We start from the raw sequence: 12,859 nt of genomic DNA on the forward strand, positions 1-12,859 counted from the left end.
GGACTGCCCTCTGTCAACACCTAAACAAGGTGGCGAACTTCGGGGGGGACGACAGAAGGATAGGTCACTGGACTTCTTTGTCGCTCTTCCCAATGTAGCTATATCGAAAAGTCTCCCTTCTCCTGCTTTTTTATTATTGCGTGTCTCTTTAACTGTCCTATTAAGAACAAATGCCCAAGCCTCGCTTGTTAGGGGCTGCCAGGCTGCAAGATCTAATCTTAACAACTCCAATAACAAAAACATCAGCCTCTTCCTACAGGGCAACTAGAGTCTGGTCACCTGGGAGGCCCTAAACTTCTCCACGAAGACAATTTAAAAGGTATTCAAATATACGCCACAAATCACAGTCAGTAAGTACATACTAGCCTCTGGCCAGTCTGCCTTTAGAAAAAACGACGGCTAAACACTCGAGTTCAGTCAGTATAATCTTGCAGCAACCTAGCTGAAAAAATACCTAGTACCTCTTCTGCTGCCTTGTGGGCTGCCATTGGACCCTAAAGTTTTTTGCTTTTGTTGTTGTTGTTGTTTTTTTTTTTTCTTCTCAACCTTTGAAAAGCTGCAAAAAACAATAGCAGCGCCAGCTCTTCTCCCTGACTCTCCCTCCGCGCAGCCGCAGGACGCAGGCGGGCTGGACGCGGAAGTAAGCGCGCGCTGCCCAGGCTGTTCGGCTCTAAGTGGGCTCGTTAGACTTCTTTTCTTTTTCATCAGAGCTTAAAAAAAAAAAAACTCAATCAGTGGTCATAAACTAGACTACTCTCGAAGTTTAAAAACATATGTCCTAAAACTTTTCTAGACCTGGTTCCTAAAGACACCTCGATGACTAGATGACAAGGCGTTCGAACCTCAGGATGGAACGCGCGGTTCATTCATTCTTTCGACAATCGAGGGCTTGTCAGACACCAGACCTTTGACAGACAGCTGAGTGTCTATTGCGCCAGGGACTGTTAGTGGTGCTGGGGAGATAAAAACATGACGAGCACAACGGGGATTAAGAGACTGATACGGCAGCTCACACGTTATTTCGCTCTCCTGGCGTTCAAGTCCCTCTCGCGGATTCTACGTTGTCGTTTTCCAGGCTTCCGCCAGGGGATGGGACTACAACTCCCATGATGCCCGCGCGCCGAGTCCTTTTTAGAGGCTCCGCTTCGCTCCCTGGCCGTGCTGGGAACGACTACAGTACCCAGAGTGCTCTGCTCCCCCGCCTGGGTGTCTTTGCCCCTCTCTTGGCGTTGAACGCGGTAGTGGCCAGCCGGAGTGCCAGGCCCGGCGTTCTCGGTGTCCTTCCCCGGGTCACGGGCGAGGCGGCGACTTGACTTCTGGGCGCCGAGCCCGGGCGCGCGCGCAGGCGGCCGCCGTCCTCGCTGCAGGTTCGCGTCCCGCTTTGCTCCTTGCGCGGCTCGGCTCGCGGCCGCCGGGACGGCCCGGGACTGACGGCCCCGGGACAGGGGCGACCGTCGCGACTGCGGGAGCAGAAACGAAGCCGAGGCCCGGGGAGAGGCGACAGCGGCGAGAGCGCCCGGGGAGGAGAGAAGGAGAGAAGATGGCGTCGGAGCTGGAGTCCGAGGTGCAGGCCATCGACCGCAGTTTGCTGGAATGTTCCGCCGAGGAGATCGCTGGGGTGAGAGCGGGAGCCCGGGAGGGCTACGTCCGGCCCTCGCAGGCCGCGCCCCGGGGGAGGAACAGAGTCCTGGAAATCCCGGTGCGCGCACTGACTTCGGGTAACAGCCGCGCTGGCCCTGTCCTGTGGGGGAAAGGACCCAGGAGGCCAACGAGCCTGCTGCCGCCTTCCGTGCTCGGAGGTTCCCCCGTATGCCTGGCGACTCGACCACGGTGCTTTCATTATCCCTCTTCCTTCACCCTCCATTAAACCTACAACACTCGGGCCTTTGCCCTTTATGCCGGCTGTTGAAAGACGCGAGCGAGCGAGCGAGCGAGCGGCTTCCTAGCGTCGTCGCACAGCCGCCCTACTTTATCTGTGACTCCTTTTCTTGGGATAAGCAGAGCAGCGTCTGCTCTTAGGCTCGCTGTCCTCACCAACTTTGTTGCTGGGACTGCCGGGGGCACGCAGGCTGCAAACTGCGTAGCCCCACATCCCCCCTCCCCCAGTGCTTTTTGAAAAAGTTGTTTTGCACTTGTTTGTTTAGTTAGATGGCAACATTGGTGTCTGTGTGCAAGGCAGTGTCTTGACACGTTTGCTGACCGTGGCGACTGGGAGATTTTACAAAATACATTAATTTTTCTAGAAGTTGGGAAAAGTTGGACGAGAACAAACGTTATATAACTTTGAGAAAGCAGCTTTGGTTAACAGATGCAAGCTCATTAATGATAGAGTTGGTCACAGTGTGTCAGCAGCCCTTAGGCCCTAAACTGAAGCCATTCAAACCCAGTAAGGGCTAAAAGTGTGTTATGAACACTGCTGATATAAGCAGCAAAATTATAAAAACAACGACTTCAGCAAACTCAGTGTCATCTTTTGCCAGTGAGGGCAGGGGACACCTCTCAGAACAGATTGTCCATAGTGACTATGAATGGTTCTGACAATTGGAGCAGTCTCGAAGGCCTCCAGTTGAAAACTCTTAGGAAATGAGTAGGCTCTTCAACACGTCAGCACTCTGCGTGCTGGAGACAGTATTTGGGATTTGAGACTGTTGAGTATTTGGAGTGAATTGATGAGACCGAGGAAATGCAGGTGGAAGTCAGTGAGAGGGTAAAGGTGATAAATTTTTTAAAAATACATTGTTGCCTGAAGAGTCTTTCGAAGTTTTATACTTTTTTTTTGTAAGAGTAAGGTGTGCAGCCTGTTTTCATGGTCTTTCTGTGTGAAATTGCACAACCCAAGGATTTTCAGCCCCCATCTGCCTTTGATTTATCAAAATTTGGAAAAGAAAATGAAAGCCCTGTTATAAGAAAATTAGGAAATAAATAACAACTGTGACTTGGCATCCTTTTCTGATTGTTGTCAGATCTGTTTATGTTAAAGAAGTGGGTATTTGTTTTTTGGTGTTTTTTTTCCCTCTCCCACTGAATTTTTTGCATCTGCTGGCTAATGATGTTAGCTGTGTTACTCCATTCTAGAAATGATAAGAGTACCCTCAGTTTGTTGAGGTTCCTGAGGAGTCATTTATAAAACCAGTGCCAGAGGCTGTTGTTCCCAGTTCTTAAGTGGTGAAATTTTCAAGCAGATGGAGTGGGAGAAAATAAGGAAAATTCAACAGAACCTTTTTATTTATTTCTGTGTGTGTGTGTGTGTAACTAGTGTTACAGATGCCCGGTGTGGGTGCTGGTCGAAGAGTAGATGTGCCCTTAACTGCTGAGCCTTCTCCATCCTCAACAGACCCTTATTACCTTCCGCTTGAGTTTGTGAAGATCTCTCTCTGAGTCCTGTTGCTTTTTGCTCAGTTTCCTTTTAAACTGTAGGAAAATAGTCCGAAGGTCAAGAGAAGTCCTTCAAGTAGGGCAGATGCACACTAGAGTCAATGCCATACTCCCCAGTTGTATAATTTTTTTCCTAGCGTTGTATCTAGAGGGGTTTACTGGGTGTATTATATTAAGATGCCAAATACTTAACATTCATTGTTCTTTTAGCCTTAGGCTCCAACTAAAAATTAGCATGACATTTTCTCTTGGGTTAAAAGTAAATTTTAGTCAGGTGTGGTGGTACATTCCTTTAATTCCAGCACTTCTGAGGCAGAGGCAGGCAGATACCAGTTTGAGACCAGCATGGTCTGAATAGAGTTCCAGGCCAGCCAGGGTTATGTAATAAGAGCCTATCTCAAAAAAATTTTTTTAAAGTAAACTTCAGAGAAGATTAAACAGAAAAAGTAGTTATTGTAGAATTTAGACCTCTGTAATTGGTAATTTTCTAAGACCAATTCCATTTGAACTTAAGTACTGATGCCTTTTGTGTCATTATTTTGAAGTGGGCTTGCTGTGTGTCCCAGGCTAGTCTTGAACTCAGAACCCTCCTGCCTTAGCCTCCTGCATGCCGGGCTTGCAGGCATGTGATTGCACAGCTGGCCTGTGAGTACCGTCTTGAGCACAGGATTGACACCATGTATCTGTCGGGCAAAAGGACTTTGCTATTGCATCCATTTCAATTAAGCTGAGTCTACACGTGTGATCTTAGAGGGTCGTTGAAGCCAGCTGGTGTCAGTCTTCTCTTTCTTGGTAGAACTGATTCAAGTATGATTATTCCAGTGGGTTCTGATGGGTGACTATCATTTAGGAAGTACATGAACTGTTCTCGTCCCCTTCCCCCAGCACAAAACAAATATAAACTGTTGTGTTGGATGGTGCACATCTGTTAATCCTAGCACTCAGAAGGTTAAGGCAGCAAAATCACTTGGGAGTGCCGGTCCAGCCTGTGCTACATAGGGGATCCTTGTCTCCAGAAACAAAACGAAAAGAAATTTGGAACTGGGGAGATAGCTCATTCAGTCAAATGCTTCTTCATGAACACAACATGAGGACTTGTGTTCTCTGCCCTCTCTGCCCAGCACCCACATAGAAGGCCAGGCACAGCAGTGTGTGGCTGTGATTCCAGCACTGGGAGCAGGAGACAAGAGGACCCCTGGGGCTTGCTAGCAAGCTAGTCTGTGTCTGTGTGTGAAGAGCAAATGGACTTGCGTGTTGGGCACTCTTGAGGAGCTCATAGGACATCACAGGCAGTCTATTTCCCTTCTTTATGTGGACTCCGAGATTAAACACAAGTCACCAAGCCTGCCAGGCAAGCTCCTTTAACCACTAGACCACCTTGCCACACTCATTATAGACCTTTTGTGAGGAGTTTTGTGGTGCGTTGATTACTTCTAGCTTTAACATTATGGACAGTCTTAGGAATGTACAGCACACACTGTATGGTTCCAGGGCTTGGGTGCATTTCTAGAGTTGTTTGACCATGACTTCCCTTTTATAGTGAACATGTCCCCCTCCAGACCTCCAAGCTGTAAAAACTGCTAATCTATTTTCTGTCTCCATAGATTCGTTTATTCTGAATATTTCATATAAATTGGACTGTACAATATATTTTATGGTTTTTCTTCCTTCTTTTCACAGATGTTTATCAGTGTTGTAGAATGCATTGATACTTGATTCCTTTTTATTACCAAACAACAGCCCCTTGTAAGATGTATATAGCACATGAGTGGATGTACTTCTCTCCATTCATGAATGGAGAGATATTTGGGCTTTGATGCTTTTTGGATATCCAGAGTGAGCTACTGTGAATATTTGTGTGGAGTTTTGTGTGTGCATACTTTGATTTCTCCTGGCCATGTCCCTAGTGGCGGAGCTGCTGGGTCATATGGAAATACTCTTTTGAGGAACTGCCAGCCTGTATCCAAAGTGGCTGCAGCGTTTTATATTCCATCAGCGGTGCGGGAGGGCTCCTAGTTTTCGCATTCTTGCCAGCACTTGTCTGTGTTTTTGATTATCACCATGATGTTAGGTATGAAGCACTTTCTCATGAGTTAGATTTACATTTCTTACTTGATCATGATGATCATGACTCGACACTTGTCATGAGCTTATTGCCCATTTCTGTATCTTCCTACCTACTATCTTGCCGTAGTTTTCCTATAATTCCATACTCCATTTTACTTCTAGGGACTGCTGTTCTATAATTACTTCACATGTTGCGTAGCCTTGTTTGAAAGCAAACCAGATGTGCTTGAAGGATGCAGTTTTATCTGGCTATAGAACACTTAGATGCAATAGGAAAGAAAGCCAACCTCTAGGGATTCTTTTGTTTTTGTGTTTCTATTTTATATATGTTCTCAATCTCGAGGTTTAAGTTTAGCAGTCAATAAAAGGAAAGCTGGAAATGTTGTCATAGCATGTTTACTTTAGTGGAATGAGGTGACAGTTTCTCTACTTACTTGATGGGGGACTTAGAAGGTAGTAAACGCTCCAGTCCATGTATCTGAAATAAGGACAAATTAAAGTACAGCCAAGCTGGAAATCCCAATAATGCTTTATGAAGAAGACTCAGTTGCATTTAGCAAGTGAGAACTGATGTGAAAAGCTGTTGATTTAATTATTTTGAGAAATATGTGAGCAATCATTGTGAGAGACAATCCTGTTTTTTCTTGCTTTATATAATGATACATGTTAAGTTTAATCAGATTAAGGTGCCTGCAATACAGTACAAAAACGTTAGGTGGCTTTAATTTTTCACACAACAGTAATAAACTTTGGTATTTGTTTACCTATTTTGGTGGTATTGGGTACCCAGGGCTTTATTAACTACTGAACTACGTCGCCAGCCCCAGTGGTCTGCTTCTAAGTGATGGGGAACACATGGCAGCCTTTTAGCTGGGTTTTGAAGTAATAGCACACAGTAAAGTGATATTTAAAATTAGATACTTGTTTTACTAATGACATGCTTCATGTAAGGATAATAGCCTTAACCTTTTTCTTTCCTTTAAGATTTATTTTTAATTTTAGATATGTATATGTATGTGTGCGTGTATCTGTGCACATGTGTGCAGGTGCCCTCAAGAGGCCAAAAGAGGTCATGGATCCCCTGGACCCAGAATTATAGGTGGGTGGAAGCTGCCCTGTGAGTACTGGGACTGAAGTCAGGTTCTCTGCAGCCACTGAACCTTCTCCAGCTGAAGCTGCTTTTTTACCGCAGAAACTGCCAACAGATTTGATGCATCTGCTGATGGAGCTGCAATAAATACTACATAATCTCTTCTAAGAGCCGTCTTAGTCTTGACTGCAGTTCTGCAGAAGTGAGGCTTTAGGAGAGATGAGAGCATGGAACTCAGTTTTTCTTCATTCTTTTAAAACAGGGCCCCAGGTGGCCCAGATTGACTATTACTCCCTAAGTAATAGAAGGTGACCTTGAACTTCTGATACTCCTGCCTCCACATCCCAAGTACTGTGATCACAGGCATGGCTACCATTCCCGTTCCCCCGCCTATTTCACCACCTTAAACTGATTTTTTTTAATTCAAGTTCTCATTCACATATCCCCCCCTCTTTTTTTTTTTTTTTTTTTGGACAGGATTTTTTTCAGCTCAAACTGGCTTCGAACTCACAGAGATCCTCAGCCTCCCAAGCACTGGGATGTTAGTGAGCCACTACCATCCAACTGAAAAAAAAATGCTTTTAAGTAAAGCCTTTCATAGTGTTGTCAATTAAAATTCAGATTTCTTACCTTTTCATTCATAAAAAATACATAGGATAATGTGATAACTTTTATTCTTATCTTGGCTTACCTGACAATGGGTATGCAATTGGACATTACTCTTGGATGTGGCCAATAAAAGTGCATTTAGAAACTTACTGAGTCTGATGTGGTGGTGCATGCTTTTAATACCAGCCCTCAGAAGGCAGAAGCAAGAGGATCTCTGTGAGTTCAAGGCTAGCCTTGTGTACATAGAGAGTTCCAGAATGTTCAGGGCTACACAGAGACCCTGTTTGTTTTTTGGTTTTGTTTTTGTTTTTTCGAGGCAGGGTTTCTCTGTGGCTTTGGAGGCTGTCCTGGAACTAGCTCTTGTAGACCAGGCTGGTCTAGAAATCACAGAAATCCACCTGCCTCTGCCTCCCAAGTGTGGGATTAAAGGTGTGTGCCACCAACGCCCAGCACAGAGAGAGAACCTGTTTTAAAAACAAACAACAATAAACCCTCAATGAGTAAGATTCCACTGCTTGTCCTTTTAGTAACTATGGAGCCTAAAGTGTGTGTGTATGCTCACATACTGTGTACCTGCATGTATAAAATTTGATTTATAGCTCTTCTTTAAAGGAAGAATCCTTAACATGTGGGATTGTCTCCTAAGAAATATTGTTATTTAAAAATAATTTAGTCCCTTCCTGCTTACATAAAGCAAACATGAAGGTCATGTTTGGAAATTCACTTTTATTCAAGCGGTATTTTGTAGTTATGGCATTTCTTTCAGTACTAAGCCTTGTGAACCAAGTGTTTAGATTTTTATCAAAGTTGTCTGGAACATGAGATTGACTAAAAAGTTAACATATGCCACGTCACAGATATTTAAAATGTTGTTTTTAGAAGGAAATGTGTGGGCTGATAATAGCTAAGTGAAGGTCTAACATGGATCTATCTATCTATCTATATATCTATCTATCTTCTGTGTGTGATCACTTTTCCTGGATGTATACATGTGTGACCATGTGTATGCCTTGGTGCTCTTGGAGTTCAGAAGAGGGCATCACATACCTTGGAATCACAGTTATGGATGGTTGTGAACTACCATGTGGGTGCTGGGAACTGAATGTGGGTCCTCTGCAAGAGCAACAAGTGCTTTTAGCCTCTGTGTGTGGGACTCACAGCTTCTTATACTGACTCCGCCAGGTGCTGGACTATTGCTTGATCATAGTCCCTTGAACTCTTGATCTTCCTGCTGCTACCTCAAGAGATCTGGGTTACAGGTACATGGACAGCACCGTGCCCCGCCCCTCCTTTTTGAGACAGGGTTTCTCTGTGTAGCCCTCGCTGTCCTGGAACTTGCTCTGTAGATCAGGATGGCCTGGAACTTGAACATCTGCCCGATTCTGCCTCCCGAGTGTTGGGATTAAAGGTGTGCAGTGTCATACCCGGAAAATACAAGTCTTTTTTTTTTTTTTTTTAAGATTGTGATAGCAGCCTAAGTAAACACTGGGTTTGTGAGTTGTATTAGCAGTTCAGTTAACTGTGTTTTAGTAGAAGCGGGTCATTTCATTTCATATTTTGAGGTTTATAATCTTTTTCTTGACTTAGAACCAGTGCGGCACAAAGACATTTAAGAGAGCAGTGGGCACATGGGCAGAAGGAGGCGGAAGGCCAGGGAAGGACAGCAGGAGAGAGGGAAGACAAGGGAGTGCTTCAGGGACCTTCCTAAGGCTCAGTGGGTTTGGTGGTAACTTAACTGACCCATGCTGCACGTCTGGACGTCCCCTCTGCTATCTTTCCATGTGGGCCATCTTTCTGGAATTTATGAGTAAGAGCGTACTTGCAGTCACTCACCCGTCTACCTAAGTGCTCACTGCCTCACACCTGACAAAGGGGAAGGGAGGTGGGAAATGGACCAGAAGGCACCTCCCAGGAGGCAAAGCAAGTGCGCTCAGAGAATGACTAGAAATGGCCGTGAGGCGGGAAGTAAGCCAGAAGGCCTTTGCGGCCATTTCCAGGGCTTGACCTTAGACATAATGGGAAGCTGTGTGACATGTTCAGTCGTGAGGTTAGACACGTTTACAGAGGGACAAGGCTGCTGGGGCCCCTAGGAAGGGCATGGCTGTGCTGTTCCTGGGGATGGGGTGAGGGTTCTGTAGAGAGAAATGAATGCCTGTTTGATGGTGAGGACACAATTACAGTGTTGCTGAAGCAGGAGGAGGATTTTCAGGGTATGTACTTAGGTAAATGTTAGAGAACAAGAGTAACAGACTTTGATGGCAGTGGGAGGGTTATGAGTTCAGTTGTGGGCATTTTGAGTTGGTACTTGTGAGATATCCAGATGTGTAAGTAGTTGGAAGCAAAAGTTGAGGCACAGAGCCGGGTGTTGGTGACGCACACCTTTAATTCCAGTGCTTGGGAGGCAGAGGCAGGCGGATCTCTGAGTTTGAGGCCAGCCTGATCTACAGAGCAAGTTCCAGAACAACCATGACTACATAGAGAAACCCTGTCTCGGGGAAAAAAAAAAACACACACACACACACACAGGAAAGGGAGATGGGAGATGTTTTGGTTTTGGGATTTAGTGGAAGAGTAAGGAGGAAAGGATTCATAGAGAGAAGCTGGTCAGAGAAAGAAGCCAAGTCAATAGGTCAGGCTATTGTGGGATGGTGTTCATAAGACCACACACATACACACACACACACACACACACACACACACACACACACACACACACACACCCTCACCTCATCTGTCTATCCAGCCCTGAAATGAAAATCCCTGTCAAAGTTGGAATAACATTTTCTGAGCAATGCATTAGAAGTCAAAGGAATACAACTGGCGTCTGAATAAGGAGAGAGGGGGGGGGGAGAGGAGAGAGAGAGGAGAGAGAGAGGAGAGAGAGACTGTGTGTGTCTGTGTGTTGGCAGGGGCACATATGTCAAGGCTAAAGTGACAGCTTTGTGGAGACTGTTTTCTACTACCTTTACAGGGGTCCTGGGGATTGAAGTCAAGTCATCAGACAAGCACTTTTCTCATCTTGCTGGCCCAAATTAAAATGTTAATGTATAACAGTATAGACAAAATATGATTGTTACTGTATTTTTACCAAAAAGGAAGTTGGGTGTAATTGTTCAAATTAGCAGTCAGTTGACCTTATCTAAAACTTTGTTGTTTTCTTTTTCTAAAGAAATGGCTGCAAGCAACTGACCTCACCAGAGAAGTATACCAGCATTTAGCCCACTGTGTGCCCAAAATCTACTGCCGGGGTCCCAACCCTTTCCCACAGAAGGAAGACACACTGGCCCAGCACATCCTGCTGGCACCAATGGAGTGGTACATCTGTGGTGAAGACCCTGCCCTGGGATTTCCGAAGCTGGAACAGGCGAACAAGCCTTCTCATCTCTGTGGCCGAGTGTTCAAAGTAGGGGAGCCCACATATTCCTGCAGGTAAAACCCAACAGTTCTCGTAAAACCTTCAGATTATTATTTCCAAATTATGAAATTACACATTTAAAAGTCCACACCCCCAATATGTACAGTTTAATACAGTGAGGTGGGGACAGATACTCATTCATGGAATGATTTTCCAGCTCAAGAAGCAGCCTGTCCCCACAGGAGAAGCCCCTAAGTAGCCTCCGTCTCTGTCCTGGCCACAGTGCTCCCTTACCCTTCCTGATGCGTCTTGCTCACAATGATTCTTTTTGATGCTCAGATTGTTCCGGAGTTGGCCGCGGAACCCCATCACACTGGCTCCTTTGTTCCTCTCCTCTGCCTTCATTAGCTTGGGGTGCTGCTTCCCTTTCTGGCGTGATGAGATGCCCACAGCTTTCAGTATTTGCTGTGACCTATATGGAGACTCAGTCATTTCTCCAAGGAGTTTCTTTTTAATTGGGAATGGTAGAAAGTAGGATATGTTTGCTATATGGGCTTACTAATACAAGATGACCTTAAAAATTGATGAAATTGAGTCTGAGAGAGAAGAAAGAACCTGCCATGAACCCTTCTGACTTCCCATGCTTATTATCACTGGTTAATACTTCTGTCCTTCCAGAAATTCTCCGTGCATAATAGGCGTCATGCATGCATGTATATACATGTATGTATAGTCTATCGTAAATGTGTATGCATACATAGAGGCTGGTGAGGTGGCTCAGTGGGTAATGGCATCTGCTGCTAACCCTCATGACTGGAGTTTGACCCCAAAGACCACTGGCACTCAGAAGACCACACACATGTGCCCATACACACAAAATAAATTAATGTAGCAAACAGAAATATGTAAGTCAGATGTGGTGGCACACACCTCTAATCTCAGCACTCGGGTTGCATAGACAGGCAGATCTCTGTGAGTTCAAGGCCAGCCTGGTCTGCAGAGTTCCAGGACAGCAAGGGCTACACAGAGAGACCCTGTCTTGAAATAAATATATACATAGAATTAAAATCTCTGTTTGACAAAAGCTTAGTGTCTTTCCATTAAGTTTACACAGCTAGAGAGTATTCCATTGCAGAAACATACTGTTGATAGAGACAGTCTGTTTTTATAAAACATTTTGCTGTATAATTTAAATTAAGCTAATTAAGGTTTCTTGAGTTTCCATGTTAGTTTTTCCTTATTAGTGTGGCCAGAATATCAATTCTGATTGTACTATACAATGAAGCACTGTAGCATGAGTTTTAATTGGTCTTAATAATAAAAACTCAGAGTCAGATATAGGGGTAAATGCTCAGAGAGACAAAGGAGCAAGCCGCAGCCACCTCTTACCTCACCAACTGCTCAGCCTGAAAAGGGGCCAGCTCCTGTCTGCACCCACCTTATATTCCTCTTTCTACCCAGCCACATCACTTCCTGTTTCCTCCTCCCTAGTGCTGGGATTAAAGACATGAGATCCCAAGAGCTGGGAGTAAAGGTATGTGCCACCACTGCCTGGCCTCTATGATTAACTAGTGTGGCTAACTCCACACTCTGATCACCAGGCAAGTTTTATTTGTTAGGGCACAAACAAAATATCACCACAAAGCACTCACTGTTGGATCAGTTCTTTGTCATTAGAAAGATCTCTTTGGGTCTGTGATGATGGGTAGATATGGTTCAACCTTGTGATTCACCAATAAGGAAGCTGCCTTCCAATGGTTTCAGCAGTGTCCTTTGTACCCACAAGATATACTTCCAGTCACACATTTGTATATCTTTAAATCTGCAGTCTGAATATTACCCTCAGTCTTTACTTGATTTTTTTTTCTCATGATCTTGACACTTTTGAAGATTACAAACTAGTTAGTTTTCAAAATGGGTTCGTCTGGTAAATGAACCTTGCACCAGATTGCCACAGAGGTGAGGAATCCAACCCTGCTGTGTGGCCTGTGGTCCCCTTGACCACTGGGTTGCTGTGCTGTCTGCAAGCTGTGTCCACATGAAGTCACATTTCCACCTTTCATTGAGAATTTTGTAAGGAAGCACCTTGTCACTATGAGCTGTCCTTTTCTCTATCAAATTTTGAGTTCCTTTGTTTGTTTTTAATATTTTCAGTGCTAGGACTTGACCTTGAGATGTTTGACCCACGTCCACTGGTGTAGCACCCTTCTCTCACTTGGCACAATGTCCTAGCCTCACACAAGAGGACCCTTTGGTGCCACCTGCTTCTTATGCTGCTAGTGTTCTCAAAGCGCTTAGTGTCTGGCACAGGATTTCTGGGCAGTGGTGGCCCACGCCTTTAATCTCAGTATTCAGGAGACAGA

At 44.9% G+C, this 12,859-nt stretch overlaps 1 protein-coding gene across 3 annotated transcripts in view; it reads left to right on the forward strand.

The window, feature by feature from the left end:
- The first annotated feature begins 1,206 nt into the window (after positions 1-1,206).
- Positions 1,207-12,859, forward strand: part of Ubr2 (ubiquitin protein ligase E3 component n-recognin 2) — a 79,869-nt gene continuing 68,216 nt past the window's right edge. For 2 of the 3 annotated variants that reach the window (XM_040729668.1, XM_040729667.1), the window contains exons 1-2: positions 1,208-1,618; positions 10,311-10,570. In XM_040729668.1, the coding sequence (XP_040585602.1) occupies positions 1,541-1,618; positions 10,311-10,570 (338 nt within the window). In that variant the 5' untranslated portion in view covers positions 1,208-1,540. Of the gene's footprint in view, positions 1,619-10,310; positions 10,571-12,859 lie in introns of all 3 variants that reach the window. The other variant, XM_040729669.1, reaches the window with a different exon arrangement.

Source organism: Mesocricetus auratus, unplaced genomic scaffold (assembly GCF_017639785.1).
Source record: "Mesocricetus auratus isolate SY011 unplaced genomic scaffold, BCM_Maur_2.0 Super-Scaffold_100021, whole genome shotgun sequence".
Classification (NCBI taxonomy): Eukaryota; Metazoa; Chordata; class Mammalia; order Rodentia; family Cricetidae; genus Mesocricetus; species Mesocricetus auratus.